Below are 18864 nucleotides of genomic sequence, written 5' to 3' on the forward strand. Positions count from 1 at the left end.
GTACACGGAAATGCGGTCCAGCTGCAGGTCACTGTCCCCGTGGTACGTGCCGGTGGGGTCGATGCCATGCTCATCGCTGATCACCTCCCAAAACTGCGGAGAGAGCGCACTGAGCGCTTGGCAGCCAGCCACACACTTGCCCTGGCACACTCAGGAAACCCGCAGCTCTCGCGGCGCGGGACTCCAGCAGGTGTACCACCAGCAGCCGAGTACACGCAGACATCCCGATGGGTAACACCCCCCTACGATCCTCTCGCTGGGAGAGAACCTGCCTCAGCGTGGGCACCAAGCGCGCGCGGCGGAAAGGCGCGGCCGCCGCACAGACCACGCCTGCAGTCACGTGACTGCGGCGAGGCGGCCCCGCCCAGGCGGAGGAGACACGCGGGGGCGGAGCCACATTCCCGGGGGCGGAGCGCCCGCCGGCCCCGCCCCCGGGCCGCCCGCCGCGGCTACTACGTAGCGGCCGCACTTCCTCCCGCTACATCGTAGCGGCGCGCGAAGGGGGGGGGGATCCCCATGGCCTCAAAATTGTTCCCTTCCCCAGCGTCTCCCTTCGCTGGCTTTCTCCCACACCAAAGGGGAGGGACCCACTAAAAAGGGCTCATCCTCTCTTCGCTTTTCCTGTCCTTGTTCTAAAACAGTCCTCGTAAGGAGCAATGAGAAAAGTCCAATTAACCCCCCATTCTTCGCGCCACAAAAGGCTGCAGGAACGCCCCTCGGGAGCCGAGGCCGCGCGGGGCGCCGGTCCTTTGTGCGCGTGGGGACCCACGACCTGGGGCCCCAGCTCTGCTCGGGAGCTGGGCGCCGGGCCTCGCCCCTTCCCCCTCTGCTGGGCGCCCCCGAGCCGGCCGGGCGGGGCAGGGGATGCACATGGAGACTTCGCTGGCTTTGTCTCCGGCAGCTTCCTGCCGGCCCAGACCGTTAGGCGACCCCTCCGAGCCCGAGGATAGCTGCTCCAAAACGTGCTGCGGTGAAAAATAACTCCCCTTTGTTCCAAACCAGGTGCTGGCTACAAATGATTATATTCACATGTGAAAAACTTTGGGGGAGCTTAAGAATGGGCTGCAAACGCCCCACAATTATTCTACCTATCTAAACATGGGTTTTTTATTCCAAGAAAAAATATAAGTGAAAGAGAGGCTTTTGTCTTACCTTAGCACCGATCTGGTTGCCACACTGACCGGCCTGGATGTGCACGATTTCCCTCATGGTCAAAAATTAACTTGTTTTGCTCGCCTCCAGGAATGTATGGGGCAAGAAAATATGTAGGCTTTTTTCCTTTGCTGGTCCCGGGTTCGAAGGACGGAACGTGCCCCGCAGGCTGGAGCAGCGAGATGCGAACGCGACGGCAGGAAGATTCTGAGAGGCAGAGCAGAGGGGAGGGCGAAGGAGGGAAGGCGGGCAGGGCGGGGCGCGCGTGCGCGGGACTCGGAGGCGGGAGATCGGCGCCCGCGCCGGGGTCCGCAGACAAAGCCTCCCTAAGCCGCATCTTGATTGGTCAGCGCTGGTCATGTACCGGGCACCCATTGGTCGCCTCGCACCGGATGAGCGCAGTCCTCTCTGGGAGTTGTAGTCCTCTATTGTTGTCCACGCTGTAAAATGAACTTGGGAATGGGTGGGTACTGGATTTTTTCTTTTTTGTCGTTTTCTCGTTTTTTAATGAAAAGTGAATATGGAGAAAATTGCTTTGCCCTACGTAGAGTTTTTTTTTCTTTTTGTTAATTTTGAAGCACAAAAGGTTTGGGCTATGGAGAAATTGGGAAGTGTGAAATACCGAGAGTTGGGAGGTGGGGTAGGCACGCCCTGAAAACTCCCTGCTGAGGAAACTAGGAAGGACACTGCAGCTTAGATCAGCGAAAATGGGACAAGTGTGGCACTCTGCTCTGGTCCTTTGGTGACCCACGGTATGAACTTCAGTGAAAAGTGGATCCTTCCGTCTCTCCCCCCCCATACTTCTGGAAGAAGGAAGCAATTGTCCTCTAATTGCTTTAAAGGTTTTTGAGTGATACAGTTTCAAAAAAGAAACAAAATGGCATCAAGGGCTTTTCAAAATAGAGCTGTCTGCAGGATTTGTTCAAAAGGTGAGTTATTTTAAAGCCTAGATCTAGAATCTGAAGCCAGATGTCTGTGCTTTTAGGGACGCTGGACCTGAGGATCAGTGTCAAAATCATGCGGTCATCTCGTCAGAAGGGAAAGATGGACATGAGATGCCTGCTCTTTCAGATACTTTGCTGAGGCCAGTAGCTTTTCAGTTAGCTTCCAGTGAGACTGGGCGTGGTGGCGTGCTCCTGTAATCCCAGCTCTTGGGAGGCTGGATCACTAGGAATCTGATCTAGTAGTATTGCAGGCAGCCAAGTTAGACAGAAATATTACAGGCAGTCAGACAGGGCCAGGCCCTCAAGGAGACAGCACAGAAGATGAGATGCCTTACAACTGTGGGAGGGGCAGAAGCCCCTGCTATGAACCAGCACTAAAGACCTAAAGGCCAAACAAATGCTAAACGAGTAGCACCTGGGATTGATATTCTAAATAGGTATCGATCACCTGGAAAGACCCAAGTGAGTCACTAGCCCAACCCCCAACAGAAAGAGACCCTATCCCTCATTCCAACCCCCAACAGGAAAATACCCTGTCCCATATGTAATCCCATTGGTTGACCATAGTTTTGTCCCACCTCCTGCCCACCTAAGCGAGTTCCCATTCTCTCTACCTTAGCCTCACATGGTTTTACACTATAAAAGTCCCTGAAAGAGACAGCTTCTTGGGGAACTGCCCGCTCGGGCCCCCCTCCTGTCCCTCTCTTGGACAGAAGCTTTCTTTCTCTCAATAAATATATTCTGCTCATAACCTCCGTTTGTTCCTAAAATTCATTCTTCGGTTTTAGAGAACATGAACTCATGCAGGTCAGGTCCAGAGATCATTTTTCTCTGTCATTTGGAGGTTCCCTATATGGTTTGGAGGTCACCCACCCGAAACCAGTTTTTCTCCCTGTATCATTTGTGAGACCCTGAACACCCTGTAGACCCTTCCCCAAAATACAAAAAGAAAAAAAGCTTTTATTGACCAGGAGTGGCCAAGGTAGGTAGTGTCAGGATTGAAGGGGCTGGGGAGATGGCTCAGTAGAATAAGTGCTTCCCTGGCAAGCTCAAGGGCCTGAGTTCAATCCCCGGTTCCACCAAAAATAAAAAAGGATTGAAGGAGAGGAGGGACTAAATTGAATGAGAATTGCCTCTCCTTCCCAGGAATTAACTCATTTTGAAGATACTAAGTGGCCTACCAAAGCAGTAACCAGGAACACTTAGCTCCTTGGCTTCTAGGATATTGCAGTTTATTGAGAAAAGAATAAATAATGGAGTAGTGCTAAGCACTGTAATACATGTTATCGAGGTTATTAATACTAAATTAAGGGCCAGGGAGATGGCTCAGTGGAATAAGCGCTTCCCTGGCAAGCGCAACATCTGGTCTTTTGGTGACCCACGACATGAACTTAAGAGTGGAGCCTTCAATCCCTGGTTCTGCCAAGACAAAACAAAACAAAAACCTAAATTGATACACAGATAAATTCACATTTGTAAGTCACCTAAAGAAAGGAACATCTAGCTGTATAAGACCCCTACACTCATTTTTTTTTTTTTTTTTTCCCAAACAGGGGATTGAACTCAGGCCCTGCGCTTACTCTACTGAGCTGTCTCCCCAGCCCCCCATACTCATTTTAAGTAGGATCTTTTGTGTTTCATACTCACAATGAAAGTAGTCATATATTACAGGGAAAGCTCAGATGATTTATTTCAGTTTGTCTCTATCTTACATTAGCCATAAGAACCTACATATTTAATTTCTCACAGTTTCAAGTATCAGCTTATTTGGCTGTTGTGGGAATAGTTGAGATAACCACTGGGAAAGGGCTTCCTATATACACATCACATTCTTACCATTCTTACGTCTTATTTATGAAATAACGATTTTATCATTCTTTCCTCATCCTTTGAAAGGTAAGGACTTTTACCAACCCTGTTTTCTGTTTGCCCACAAATATTTTCTTTACGATCGTCCGTTTAGGTAAAATGACCTCAAAATGTCCGTCAGGGCTATGTCTCAGGAAGAAATGACATGATTTCTACTAAACAAGCCAAATCAAAGCGAAATGAAATTCCACTGCAACGAGGAGTCCTCAAGCGCCACGCCTACGGGCTGTTTTCCAAACTGCAGCCTCTAGCCACGACTGCAACCGGCAACCCGTTTTCATTTCTCATGAGTCAGCGAACACCATGTCTTGGAGGACCGAAGAAGGGCGCTCTGGCCACACCAGACGCTGCGCACGACATCTATGGTACAACCCTTCTAGCAACGCTCAACTCCCGGCGCCAGACTCTCTGGTCGCGGTTTGGAAATCTGCGCGGGAAGTGGGTGTTGGGCGGTGAAGCGGTGGTGGGTTGTCCTTGGAGTTGACCAATCACGATTCGCTGCGGTCAACGGATCTTCTCCCGGAGTAGCCCTGACTTCGAGAGGAAGGGGGCGGGGCGGGACGGGACGAGATTTTGAATGTGCCTGGACTCCTGAAGGTTCACCAATCAGCGCACAGCAAGCTGTGACAGACAGGGACGGAAGCCAACCAGCGAGTCGGTTCCGTTCCGAGCTAAGCGCTCGCGCTCCCCTGGTGGCGACCGTTACTGCTGGCGCGCGCGGAGACTCAAATAGGTGAGCTCTGGGCCCTCACCCACAGTTCCTTCGGTACCGTCTCGACTCCCCCAGAGGGCGGGAAGGGGGCGTGCCTTGGGTACGACTGGGCGGAGGTAATTTGGAAATTTACGTTGGAAACGAGCTTTTCAGATTATGATGGTCGTCCGTACCTGGCGCCGGGAGCCCTGTGCTTCCGGGAAGGAGGACCCGGGGAGACCTGGGCCACGAGGGACCCCGCTGGAACGTGGGCATCCAAGTTGGTGGCCTTTGAATTGAGGCCGAGAGTGTGGGCTCCCCCTGAGTTGGCGCGACAGAAGGGCAGAGGTGACGCTTTCTCTGTGGGGGTGCCCCACTTTCCTTGTCCGTAGTTTCCTTCTAGGGCAGCCTCTTTCCAGATACATTCCACCCGTGCTGTTTGGGGTTTTCTTTCATTTGTTTTTTCACCAGAAGGCTTGGTGATGTGCCCTTCATGAAGGCCAGATTCATTTTGTGTTTGGTTCTAGATGTATCCCCAGTACCTCCAACCCTACGAGGTGCACCCTAACCACTGGAAAATGAATATAACGGACCCTGGGGGGAAGTCAGCCCTGGGGTCCGAGCCTGGAGGTGGGGTGTAAAAGATAAAAGCTTAGAGCAGAGAGGTTCTATCTGAGTTTGGTTTTTATTTTACACTGTGGGCATAGAAAGCCGTAAGGACATTCCGTTATTTATTTATTTTGCGTGTGTGTGTGTGGTACCTGGGATCAAACTCAGGACCTTACACTTGCCAGCAGGTGCTTAAACCTGAGCTCTCTCCAGCCTGTCCTAAGGACATTGGACAGGTTAGAGACTGTCTGGATGATTTTGGCTGCGTCCCTTCACCCATCTACGTTGGGGAGTCTTTATTTGGAAAAGTAAAGAATGACACCTACTTTACAAGGTTCTTGAAAGATTAATGAGTCAGTTCAAGTCCAAAAATTTGACATTCATTCAAATTTTTATTTACTACAGGATCTTGCTATGCAGTTTATACTCAGTGATTCTCCTGTTTCAGCCTCCCCAGCCCTGGGACTACAGGGATGCACCACCATGACCAGTTTCCGGGCTGGCTTTGCTTGCAGTACTGGGGATCAAACTCCGGTGTTTGTGCTTGCCAGGCAGGCACTTAGACCACTGAGCTATGTCCTCAGCCCTCATTTGAATTTTTAAAAGGGCTGGGAACATGTAGCTCCATTGAAAATGTCCTGAGTTCACTCCCTAAAATGGATGAGAGGTTGGTATAGATTAGTGTTCAACACATTAGAACCTGTATATATGGTTATATTTATTTATTTATTTATTTATTTATGTTTTTGTTTTTGGCAGAACCGGGGATTGAACTGAGGCCCTTGCACTTGCTAGGGAAGTGCTTATTCCACTGAGCCATCTCCTTAGCTCCTATATGGTCATATATTATGGTTCTTTGTGCTTTAGCCTGATTAGACTGAGGTGGTCTGGTAAAATGTGTGGGTATTACAGCTAGCAGTGTGAATATTACACTATAGCTACATCCCTGTTGCATTAGCCTAGTGTTTTTAGCACTGGTTTCCTAAATGCCCAATTGTGGCAATTGTGCTTGGTGTGTGTGAGCAAAATTGGGAGAGGGAGTTCCTTTGTTCAGTTTGAACGGGGGTCTCACCATGTTGCTTTGTTTAGTTTGACCGGCGGGGTCTCACCATATAATTCAGGCTGGCCTTGGGCTCAGTGTGACCCTATGGCCTTGGACTGACAGCAAGCCAGCAGCTCCCAAGTGCTGGAATTATAAGCATGAGTCACCAGGTCTGGCTGAAGATGGTGTTTGTCAAACTATGGCTTGTAACCCAGTAATGGGTAGGTAGTAAAGTTAATGTAGTAGGCTGCAAGTTAGCATGTAAAAACTAGAGAGAATGGATAATATTGTACATAGCAGAGTTTTTTAAAAAAACTTTTGTTTGCCAGGCATGGTGGCATACACATGCCTATGGTCCCAGCACTCAGACAGCTGAGCCAGGAAGATTGCTGTGAGTTAGAGGCCAGCCTGGGCTACATAGTGAAACCTTACCTGAAAAATAACCAAAAAGCCTTCCCCCAACCTTTTTTTAAAAAAATTGTTTGTAGTTCTGGGGATTAAACCCAGAACTTTGTGGATGCTAGGCCAGTCCAAACATTTTGAGACAGCGTCTTGCTGTGCTCGTGCTGGCCTAGAGCTCCTGGGCTCACATGGCCCTCCTGCCTCAGCCCTCCAAATAAATGCAGCTGCAGGCATGTGCTACCAAGACTGACTTTTTTTTTTTTTTTAATCAGGAATCAAACTCAGAACCTTGTGCTTGCCAGGCAGGTGCTATATCCCCAGCCTCAAGCCTGGCTTTCAAATATTCTATTCATTTTTTTTTTTTTTTTTAAATTTTGTGGGGAGATTGAGGTAGAGTCTGGCTATATAATTCAGGCTGGATTTGAATTCACTGTGTATGTAGCCCAAGCTGGCCTCGAACTCAGAGATCTTCCCTCAGTCTCCCAAGTGCTGAGATTACAGGTGTGCGCCCACATACCTAGGTTTTTTTTTTTTTTTTTTTTTTTTTTAGATAGGCTGATTTGAACTCGCTGTGTAGTCTAGGCTATCTATGAACTTGTAGCACTCCTGCTGCAGCTTCCTGAGTGCTAGGATTATGGCATGCATAACCATACCTGGATTTTTTTTGGGGGGGGGCTGGCTCAGAATGCCTTGAGGGCATGTTTGGCTGGCTTGTGTTGTGGGGATCGAACCACAGCAACCTGAGACTGACTGCTTTGTTGAAGCAGCCACTTAAACAACTGAGCTAAGGGGCAGGCCCCATGCATAACCATACCTGGCTTCAAATTTTTTAAAAAATATTTCAGGAGCATAATAGAATAACTGATGGAAAGAGAAATGTCAACTTCTGTCACTCCCGAGGTTTACTCTAGGTACCATCCTCCTCGGACACCGTGTATGCAAACGAGTGACATTGATGATGGTGACGTGTTTCTTTTCCAGGCCATGGAAGACACCCAGACCATTGACTGGGATATTGAACAAGAGGAGGAGATAGAGCGATCCAGTGAATCCTCGGGGTGTGGCACGGATCCTGTAGGGCGACTGCGTGTGTTCAGTGGTACCTATGGACCAGAAAAAGGTCAGGTGGTTAGCTCCAGAACGGTTAGGTGTGTCTTTTTTTCGTGGATGGTATTAGAAGAAACACACTTTAAGGAAATCTGAAAACTGTTTTTACTGGGCTAGAGAAGGTGGCAGGGTAGGGCAACTGAGTTGATTGTTCCAGGCTAGAGTCCTGAACTCACTGATTTGTACTCTGAAAGCACAACGCGAAGAGATCCAGTGTGGTCTGAAATTGGGTTGTGGCCATGGTTGTACATTGCATACATAATACCACTGAACCTTATATTTAAGGTGATTAAAATGGAGCTTGAGGGCTGGGGAGATGGCTCAGTAGAATAAGTGCTTCCCTGGCAAGCGCAAGGGCCTGAGTTCAAACCCGGTTCCGCCAATAAATAAATAAATTAATTAAATAAAATGGAGCTAGGTATGGTGATGTGTACCCATAATCCTGGCACTCTAGGAGGCTGCAGCAAGATGATCACAAGTTCAGTTCTAGCATGGGCAACTTAGTAACTTAGCAGGACACTGTCTCAAAATAAAAACTAAGGGCTGGGGTGATAGCTTGGCGGTCTAAGTGCCTGCTTGATAGATGTAAGGACCCAGGTTCAATTCCTGGTACCCCATGCTGCACTGGCCCCAAAACCTTTGGTGCTTTGGGCCAGCCACCAAAACCAGGCATGGTGGTGCAGGCCTGTAATCCCAGCAATGGGGAGATTGAGGCAGGAGGATCACTGTAAGTCCAAGTGCATAGGGAGACCTGGTACCAAATAAATCAATAAACATTTAAAATAATTAAAAAGGGCCTGGGTTGTACCTCAGTGTGAAGGCCCTGGGTTCACTCCCTAGTACCACACACAAACACAAGTGTCATATATGTCTTACTACAATTAAAAGATCAAGTGTGAATGGCCAGGTATTGTCCATGAATTGTTTATGCCTAGATGCCTTAGAGTTTTCTATTGTTATAGTGCTTGGGTCATCTTAAAGACCTTGCATGCTCTCAACTACTCTCATTTTTAGATTTTCCACTGTACCTCGGGAAGAATGTGGTAGGCCGAATGCCCGACTGCTCTGTGGCCCTGCCTTTTCCATCCATTTCCAAACAACATGCAGTGATTGAAATCTCAGCGCGGGACAGGGCACCTATTCTTCAGGATTGTGGGAGTCTCAATGGTACCCAGATCCTAAGGCCACCTAAGGTCCTGAGCCCTGGGATGAGTCATCGTCTGAGGAACCATGAACTGATCCTCTTCGCTGACTTGCCCTGCCAGTACCGTTACCTGGATGTACCCCTGCCTGTGGTTTCCCGGGCACCTCTCACTGTAGAGGAGACCCCGAGGGTCCCTGGAGATACTCACGCTACCAGGCTTCCACTGGCTGAGGACTCAGAGGAAGAGTCAGGTATGTGTGTATGTTGGGAGGGTATGTGACGGGTAATGAGTGTATAATTGTCCATTTACTCCTTCCTGTTCCTGCCAGATTTTCTTCATGAAAGGTGCGTGGGGAAAGAATCAAGGGCCATCACGTCTTCCCCGTTGACAACAGTAGTTCCTGAAAGGTGAGCACCGCAAGGCTGGACTCCTAAGTCTTGGCAGGCAGGAAGACCTGGGGCCTGGAAGGTCAGTCTCTCAGGGATGATGATATCTTGAGAAGTAGGGCTGGGAAGCAGTATATAGCATTCATTCACTGAGCTGTTTTGGTTTGGTTTGGTTTGGGTTTATTGTTGGAACCAGAGATTGAACTCAGGCCCTTGACTTGCCAGGCAAACGCTTATTCTAGTGAGCTCTCTCCCCAGCCCCTGTTTTGTTTTTACTGAGCTGGTTTTGGGGAGATTTTTCTTCCTAGTACTGGGGACTGAAGCCAAAGCTTTTTTAATTTTTTATTTATTTTTTTGCGGAACCGGAGATTGAAGTCAGGCCCTTGCGCTTGCCAGGCAAGTGCTTATTCTTCTGAGCCATCTCCCCCTCCCCCAAAGCTTTTGAAGTAGGCTATATTCCCAGTGTTTTCTTTTTGTGTGTTTGTTTTTTGTTTTTGGTGGAACTGGGGATTGAACTCAGGCCCTTGTGCTTGCCAGGCAAGCACTTACTCCACTGAGCCATCTCCCCAGCCCCTGTGTGTTTGTTTTTTCAGACAGCGTCTTTTAAGTCCCTAAATCACCCTGGCTGTGCTCGAAATTGTAATCCTCTAGCCTTAGCCTCCCAGGGCACTGGAATTATAGGTGTGCTGTACTGATGTACTCAGTTTCTGCTGCTTTGCTTGTTTGTTTGAGCCAGGGTCTCCCTCTGTAATTTAGGCTGGCCTCAAGTTTTCTGTGTAGCTGGGGAGATGGCTCAGTAGAATAAGTGCTTCTCTGGCAAACACAAGGGCCTGAGTTCAATCTCTGGTTCTGCCAAAAAAAATTCGCTGTGTAGCCCAGTCTGACCTCAGATTCCTGGGAATTCTCCTGCCTCAGCCTCCCTAGTGCTGGGATCCTAGGTATGCAGCACCATGCCCAGCCCTGAGCTGCATTTTTATGGAGCACCTCTGATATACCAAGTGGAGAACTAACTGTGGCAGCTGGAAAGACATTTGGCTTGCGCCTGCCCTCAGGAAGCTCTCAGTGGAGTGTGTTGTCCCTTCCTAGGAAGCAGGTGCTACTGACTCTTTTTTTTTTTTGCAGAACTGGGGATTGAATTCAAGACCTTGTGCTTGCCAGGCAAGCACTTATTCTATTGAGCTGTCTCCCCAGCCCATTACTGACTCTTTCTAATCCCTTTGCAGTGATGACGAGGGGCCAGGTGGCTCTGGACCATCTCTGGCTTTCAACATGGACAGTGACACAGATGGTGGCGAAGCAGGGGAGGCCCCTCCAGCAGTGAGGAGCAGCGCCATAACAGAGGCAGAACAGTCTGGAGGTGATGGGGTTCTGCAGGACACTCTGCTTGTAGAGGCGCTGCCTGCAGGGGATAGGGACGGAGACACAGACGTCAGGAAGAATGCAGGGAACAAGTTGGCTCTGGAGAGGAGCCACCTTATCGGGCAGGACAGTGACACTGATGTGGAGGAAAAGGGCATCGCTGAGACCCCAGCTGCAGTTCTCGGGAGAGAGGGGCTGCCCTTCCCTACAGGAGGTGCTGAGGACCCTAGCACCCTTGGCGTGGCACGTCTGCAGGAGAGCCTAGCTGGTAGTGACATGGATGTGGCAGAGCAGAAGTCCCCAGCAGCAGGAATCCAGACCCCCATGGTGATCAACAGTGACACAGATGATGAGGAAGAAGTCTCGGCGGCGCTCACCTTGGCGCGCCTGAAGGAGGGCGGAGCTGCTCTGTGGGACAGAGACCCAGATGGAGGAGCAGCCAGAGCCCTGCCTGTGGCCTTAGGGCGGAGTACACCCGCCTCGGGGAGAGACAGCGACACGGACCTGGACACAGACACAGAGGCGGGGGAGCTCCCAGGGGAAAAGAGGGAAACTCTCCCCAGTGTTTGTACAGAAAAGACTGAGCATCTTGTCACAGCACAGTCAGGAAAAAGACATCCCTGTGGGGATAGTGAGGCAGGCAAGGAAGCAGGTAGGTGCTCCCATGGGACCCACCCAGAGAGAAGCAGAGCCTCCCTGGCCACAGTGAACGTTAAGACAGAGGCAGAGGAGGAAGTCCCACCAGGGCCAGCTGCTACACATCTGGAGAGCCAGCAGGTACCTGTGGAGGAGACAAATCAAGCCTGTCCTGACAAAGTGGACATCAAGGAAAACACAGCCTCAGCAGTGGCAGCTGTGAGACAAAGGCAGCTTGTGGCTACAGGGGGTGCTCAGAAAAGGGCTCCAGAAATGGGGGCCCCAGGCAGGGTATCTGCGGCACAAGGGGAACGGGTGGTGCACACAGGCACCCCAGGAGGCCCCACTCCACCCCAGAGAAGGCGAGCACAGACCCATGCAGGAAGGAGGAAGAAGTCCTATTTGGCCCGGACCAGGGGCTCTAAAGACAGCTCTGACGGTAAGCCCTACCCTTGCTTCCTCCCTGGCCTCAGGAACGCATGGCAGGTGTGAGAGTGGACATGGAGGAGCCAAGCGTCAGGCATTGTTTTTTCTTGTCTCTTATGTACCACACCCTAGCAGGCTGTGACGATCTGGACCTTCAAGCCACCCAGTGCTTCGTGGAGAGTGAGAGCCTAGAAGGTGGGGACTCCTGCGCATTGGGTTCCTGGTGGTGTGGGCATAGAGATGAGGCTGGGGTCCCCAGCATGAGGGGCTGAGGGCAGCCTCGGCTGGCACAGGCCCGGGCTGTGTGAGGAGCAGTGCTCAGCTGTCCTTCCTTGTGCAGCTGTCCCAGATGTGGAGGATGAACCCACCCAGGTCTTCCCATGTGAGCTCCCCTCAGAGCCTGGTCCTCCCCACCAAAGCCCTCAGGCCCCAGGTACAAGAAGCTCTGCTTCAAATTCTGCATCCTTTCTTGTTTTCTTATCTCATTAGAAAAAAAAGTCCTCATTAAGTCTCCCTCTCTCTTTCCCCTCCTATCTGACTGTGTCTTCATTCAGGTGCACTGGATGAGCCATGGGAAGTCTTGGCTACACAGCCCTTCTGTGTGGCAAAGTCTGAGCGCCCCGAGCCCCTGCCCACAGCCACCCTCCCAGAGGCCTTTGGATCTCATCTGTCTCCACCGAGAGTGATGCCACCAGACCAGTGTCCAGGGAGTCCAGCTCACACGGAGCCCTTGGAGACCAAAGGCACAGGGCTGCAGACTGTGGAGAGAGACAGGGGTACAGCAGGAGAAACAGCGGAGAGGGTGACCCCAGAGAGAGGGACATCAGAGAGGGACATCAAGGCGCAGCCACCAAAAGACAGCACAGATGAGTTGGAGGAGGAAAAGTTAACTAGGAGGCTGAAGGACAGAGAGCAGAAGACGCAGGAGTTAGCTGGAGCCCCTCAGAGGCCAGAGTGACAGCAAGGTGGACAGTGTGAGTCCTGAAAGGGCCAGGGAGTCTGGAGGAAGTAGAAACCTCCAAGGACACAAGAGAGAGTGACACGCAAAGGGAGACCCTCGGGGCCGGGGAGATGGCTCAGTACAATAAGCGCTTGCCTGGCAAGCGCAAGGGTGTCAGTTCAATCCCCGGTTCCACAAAAAAAAAAGGGAGACCCTCAAGAGGGAAGCCTTGGAAGGAGTCACAGAGAAGTGGGTGCCAGACACAGAGAGTGGGGTCAGTGAGGGCAGGGGAACAAGGGGAGCCCTGGGGGTACAACCGTTAGAATAATCCCTGAGCTCCTAACTTCGTAGAACTCAACACCCCTCTGTTTCTCTGTCCAGGCCACGCTGATGGCAGGATGCCACCTGCTGAGAGTGCTTCTGGGGTGAGAGCTGCTTTCTAGAGAGCCCCTGTCCACGGGTCACCCTCTACCCCCTCCAGCACCTATCCTTGCCCCACTTCGGTCTACTACTGTCCCCACACCCTCTGTTCTCCATCTTCAGTTTTTAGCTGGCCTCTGTCCCTTTGTGCCGGGCACCCAGTTTTCTGTGGTGGGTCTCATCAGTAGCTCTCCTGCCTGGGTCAATGTTGTGTCACTCCTCTCCTTTGGCAGCACCAAGTGTGGAGAGCACTGTGCTGGTGTCAGGTAGAGAAGGCTGGGGATGGACAGAGGATGGGGCAGGCCTGCCGCTCCTGACTCCTGGTCTGATGAGAGATGGGTTGCAAGCAGCAGAGTGCCTGGCGCCTGGGCTGAAGCTCAGGCTTGGAATGGCACCTGCTTCCCACCTCTTTCTTGACAATGCTCACTTGCTTTTCTCTGCAGGATGACCTGGAGTCTCCAGATGCAGTGCCCAAAGCCTTGGCCCCAAGCCCAGGACCCCATACCTCTCAGAGCCGAAAACAGTCAGCACCTCAGGCCCTTCTTCCTCGCCTTCTGTCTTCCTCGCCACCTGTTCCTAGGGCTGGGCACACTGGGGCGCAGGACCCTCCAGGGCCTGCCCAGTCTTCAGGGCTGGAGCCCCAGCCCAGTGCCAGGCGCTGGCCCTCCCGCAGGACGCCACCCACGCCACTTCCTTCTGCTGCCCATGCACACTGCCTTCCTCCTGCCTCTGAGCCTGTGGCTCAGCCCTGTCTGGCCAGGACACGGAGATCCTCCATCAAGACACCTGAAGTAGATGAGCCAGCAGCCCCTGAACTGCAGCTGTCTACCTCCACAGACCACCACCCAGTTGTCCCCAAGACTACACCTCGGGCCACGAGGGGCAGGACAGATAGGTCCTCTGTGAAGACATCTGTGCCAGTTGTCCAGATGGCCCCTGAGCTGCAGCCATCCATGTCCACACACCAGCCTGACAGCCCAGAACCCACACCTCGGACCACCCGGAGCAGGGCAAACAGGTCCTCTGTTGAGACTCCTGAAGTGGCTGTCCATGTGACTCCTGAGCTCCAGCTTTCCATTACCATAGACCAGTCTATTGTCCCCAAGACCATGCCTCGGGCCATAGGGAACAGGAAAGATAGGTCCTCTGTGAAGACTCCTGGAGTAGCTGCCCACACGGCCCTCGAGCTGCAGCCATCCACCTCCGTGCAGCAGCCTGTCACTGCCAAGCCTGTTCCTCGGGCCACTCGGCGCCAGACATCAAAGTCCTCCAGTAAGACTATTGAACCAATTGAGCTGTCAGCCACAGACCTCGAGCCTCCCGCCCTCATGGCCCAGCCTGTCAACCTCAAGACCATAGCTCAGGGCAGGTTGTCCTCTGAGTCCCAGCCTCCTGTCACCACAGACCAGACTGTTACCCAGGAGCCTGACAATCAAGCCAGCTATAGCAGGACACAGAGAGCTGCTGGGAAGCGCAGCTCCCACTCAGCTCCCACTGCGCACCAGCTGTGCTCTGAACCTCAAGGTCTATCCTCAGGGGACCAAATAGCAGGCCGGACCAGAGCAGCTGCATCTCTTAGGACTGTCCCTGACCCTTGTTTTCCCCAGCCTCCTGAGGCACCCACTTGTGCTTCCCGAATCCCAAAGGTGGAGGCAGCAGATAGCTCTGGGCCCACCCAACAACTCCAGCCTGCAGTATCTCCACAGTACAAGAGGCCTTCCCCCAGCACAGATTCACCCCCTCTTCTAAAGCGACCCCAAAGAGGAACTTCTCAGAAAACGGTGTTCCCCAAGAAAGAAAAGGATACTGCAGAGAGGCCAGGGAAGGCAGAGGTGAGAGACTGAGCCATGCTGGGAGCAGGAGCCACTGGACCCGGAGACGCCCATTAATGTGTTTTCTCCTTCCCAGGACACATGGACTCCAGGACCAGGCAAGAGGAAGAGGACCCAGATGGAGGAGGAGCTCCAAGAAGTGCCAAGGCGTGGCCTGCGAAGGAACAAACCTACCCTGCAGTCAGCAGCCCCCAAAGTAGGAGAAGGGTCTGGGGCTCCGGGAGACGGGGCGTGGACAGGGTAGGTCTGCACTGTGGCCAGGGTCACTGACAGCGCAGACCACCTCCACCAGGTCCTCTTCACGGGAGTGTTGGACGCCCGTGGGGAGCAGGCTGTGCTGGCCCTGGGCGGCAGCCTGGCCAGCTCGGTGGCAGAGGCGTCCCACTTGGTCACTGATCGCATCTGCCGGACAGTCAAGTTCCTGTGTGCCCTGGGTAAGGGCATCCCTGTCCTCTCCCTCGAGTGGCTGCAGCAGGTGAGCTGCCAGGGTGGTGACTTAGCAGTTTTGCACACACAGTGGGTATAGAAGGAGAGCAGGAGAGCTGTGGGGTTAGTGAGACATGGGCCATGAGGAGGTAGCGTGTGACAGTGCTCTGTAAGTGCTGGGCAGGAGTGTTGGGGCGGTGATGGGCCCTGCTGCTAACTGCTGCTCTTCGTCAGTCCCGCAAAGCTGGTCACTTCCTGCCCCCGGATCAGTTTGTGGTGACCGATCCTGAACAGGAGAAGAACTTTGGCTTCAGCCTCCGGGATGCCCTGAGTCGCGCTCAGGAGCGAAGGCTGCTAGAGGTAGAGCCCTTCTGCGGCCCGTTGCATCTGGCCTGGGGGTCTCAGGCGCTGGCGTCCTGTGCAGTCACCACCTGTCGCGCATCTCCCTTAGGGCTATGAGATTCACGTAACGCCTGGGGTCCGGCCCCCACCTCTGCAGATGGGAGAGATCATCAGCTGCTGCGGAGGCACTGTGCTGCCCAGCATGCCCCGCTCCTATAAGGTATGGCTGGTGTCTGTGGCCCCGGAAGGGCAGCTAAGGAGATGCCAGAGGGAGAAAAGAGTGGGGAAAATGCGAGGCTGCTGCTAAGTATGATGGCTCAAGCCTGTAATCCCAACAGCCCTTGGCTGAAGCAGGAGAGTGACAAGTTTTAGGCCATCCTGAGCTACAGAGCAAGATCCTATCTAAAAAAGGAAAAGAGGGGACAGTGAGATAGCTCAGTGGGATAAAGCGCCTGCTTGGGCAACTACAGGGGCTGCTGTTGGATCCCTGGTACCACATGCCACACCAGCCCTGCCTCCAGGGTGGGCTGAGCCAGCCACAGAGTCCAGATGTAGTGGCGTGTACCTGTAATCCCAGCGCTGGGGAGGCAGAAAACAGGAGGATCGCTGAGTCCAAGCTGCGAAGTGAGACCTGAGTAAAATAAAAACATCTTCCGTAAAGCCCACGCACTGCTGCGTTTCTAGTGTCTCCTGTGCTGCTTCTTACTCTAGACTGTAGCAAAGCCCTACTCATTCTTGCTTCCTTTTTTTTTTTTTTTCCTTTTCAGGCAGGGTCTCACTATGCAGTACATGCTGGTCTTTAAAGTCACTTTGTAGGGGCGGGGGAGATGGCTCAGTGGAATAAGCGCTTACCTGGCAAGTGCAAAGGCCTGGGTTCCGCCAAAAAAAAAAAAAAAGATAAAGTCACTTTGTACTCCTGGATAGCCTCAGACACACAGTGATCCTCCCGCCTCAGCCTCTCGAGTTCTGGCATTACACTTGCGTGCCACCACACTTAGCTGAATACATTCTGGTTCAGCTTCTCTGGCAAGAGTGACTCGTGGACTGCAGTGGGCTTTGTGCGGCTTCTCCCTGGGCAGCACTGAGACTGATCACTAAGGCAGCTGTTTCTAGGACCCCTTCTTACCCCAGACTTCCTCTGCTGTCTCCCCAGCCCCGGAGAGTGGTGATCACGTGCTCGCAGGACTTGCCACGCTGCTCCTCCGCGTCCCGGGCTGGTCTGCCCCTCCTGTCTCCAGAGTTCCTGCTGACGGGAGTGCTGAAGCAGGAGGTCAGGCCTGAGGCCTTTGTCATCTCCACTCAGGAACAGCCATCCGCTTGAAGATGCCGGGGCACTCCTCCCTCCCGTCCTGGCACACTGCATTAGAATGCGCCAGGGCTTTAGAAGAGCGACTTGTGCTGGACCAGGGTAGGACCAAAGGCTTTCTGGAAAGACAGAGGGCCGGAAAGTTTAGAGCCACAGACGTTCTAAGTGGCCACAACTGCCAGATGTGTGGGCACACACTTATGTTGCCTCCTGGGAGGCTGAGTCGGGAAGACCACAAAGTTGAGTACAGCCCTAAGAGACTTAATGAGGGGCTGGGGAGATAGCTCAGGAGAATAAGCGCAGGAGCCTGAGTTCAATCCCCAGTTCTGCAAAAAACAAAAAGGAGACTTAATGAGACCATGTCTCAAAGTAAAAATACAAGGCTGGGTGTGGTAATGCACACGCACCTGTAACCCCAGCACTCTGGAGGCTGAGGAAGGAGGATCAGTGGGAATTTGAGACCAGCCTGGGCTACAAGGTAAGTTGAAGGCCAGCCTCAACTGCATAGTGAGGGGCTGGTGAGATGGCTCAGTGGTCTAAAGCACCTACTTAGAACAAGCTTAGCAAAGCACAGGGACTGCGGTTCAATCCCCCAGCACCACATGCCAGCCAGCCCGCCCCCTGGTGGGCTGAGCTGGACACACACACACACACACACACACACACACACACACACAAATAAAAAATAAACTGCATAGTGAGACTGTCTCAAAAAGAAAGAAAAAAAAATTTTTTTTAAAGTTTTTGAGACAGGGTCTTAAGTTTGGTTTAGGCATTGGGAGTTTGAGACCAGCCTGGGCTACAAAGTAATTCAAGGCTGGCCTAAACTACATAATTAGACTTTTTTTTTTTTTGCGGAACTGGGGATTGAACTCAGGCCCTTGCACTTGCCAGGGAAGCGCTTATTGTACTGAGCCATCTCCCCGGCCCCAATTAGACTTTTTTTTTAAGTTTTCGAGACAGGGTCTCACTAATTTAGGCCGACCTTGAACTCACTATGTAGCTAGGCTGGCCTCAAGCCTCCAAAGTGCTGGGATTACAGACGTGCACCACCATGAGTAACCTCAATTTTTTTTTTTTTTAATTTATTTATTTGTTCGTTTTGGGTGTGGGGGACTGAACTCAGGACCTTGCCCATGGTAGGCAGGCACTTATGTCACTGAGGTATCTCCCTGGCTTTTTTTTTTTTTTATTATTATTATAAGGGCTTGGATGTAGCTTAATGCAAAGGCCCAAGATTCAGTCCCCAGTATGGCAAAATGAAATGACTATTATTATAAGGTTGGCTAATTCTAGACTGAGGCTGTGGCTCCCAGTAAATCTTACCTAGCACTTAGGATGCCCTGGGCTCTAGCCCAGGCACCACTCAAAAAGAAAAAACGGGTTTGGTTTGCTCTTGGGCTCTGTGAAGCACTGCTTGTCTCCAGCCAGATCGTTGCCCACGGTACCGCTCCCCGGTGCTCCTGGTGCCTGCACTGGACACCCTTTCTCCTCACTGGGGTTTGCACTCAACCTCAAAAGATAGAGCTTGGGCATCAGGAGCCGGAGGGGATGCATGGGAGGCGTAGATGTGAGGGCTATGGGATGCTATGGAAAGGTTCTTTTCCCTCCTACCCACCTGGTTGGAACATCCTTCACCCTTGACATTGAGTAAATTCTCCACACTTCTGACCCATTTCCACAGTATTTATAACATTGAGCTTCAGTGTAACTACTGTCGTAAATAAATATTCACTCTGTGTCTTACAGTGTGGTGCAGTTTTTTGTTTTAATGTCTCATCTTGAGGTACAAACTTGTTTTTGTAAAAAAGTTCTAAAAAATAAAAAACA

At 52.0% G+C, this 18864-nt stretch overlaps 1 protein-coding gene across 6 annotated transcripts; it reads left to right on the forward strand.

Moving 5' to 3' along the window:
• Positions 1-4628: 4628 nt before the first annotated feature.
• Mdc1 (mediator of DNA damage checkpoint 1) lies at positions 4629-17360 on the forward strand. Of its 6 annotated transcripts, none has more exons than XM_023721903.1 (15): positions 4629-4698; positions 7691-7829; positions 8831-9211; positions 9290-9368; positions 10571-11781; positions 11901-11963; positions 12109-12201; positions 12323-12544; positions 13090-13133; positions 13572-14960; positions 15037-15156; positions 15253-15435; positions 15621-15746; positions 15838-15948; positions 16882-17360. In XM_023721903.1, exons 2-15 carry the CDS (start codon positions 7694-7696, stop codon positions 17047-17049), a joined length of 4326 nt encoding a protein of 1441 aa, XP_023577671.1. In that variant the 5' UTR covers positions 4629-4698; positions 7691-7693; the 3' UTR covers positions 17050-17360. The 6 variants fall into 6 exon arrangements, with proteins under 6 accessions (XP_023577671.1, XP_023577682.1, XP_023577691.1 ...); XM_023721914.1 differs by having other exon boundaries at positions 11904-11963; XM_023721923.1 differs by having other exon boundaries at positions 10571-10704.
• The last annotated feature ends 1504 nt before the right edge of the window (positions 17361-18864 follow it).

Source organism: Octodon degus, unplaced genomic scaffold, assembly GCF_000260255.1.
Source record: "Octodon degus isolate 3935 unplaced genomic scaffold, OctDeg1.0 scaffold00005, whole genome shotgun sequence".
Classification (NCBI taxonomy): domain Eukaryota; kingdom Metazoa; phylum Chordata; class Mammalia; order Rodentia; family Octodontidae; genus Octodon; species Octodon degus.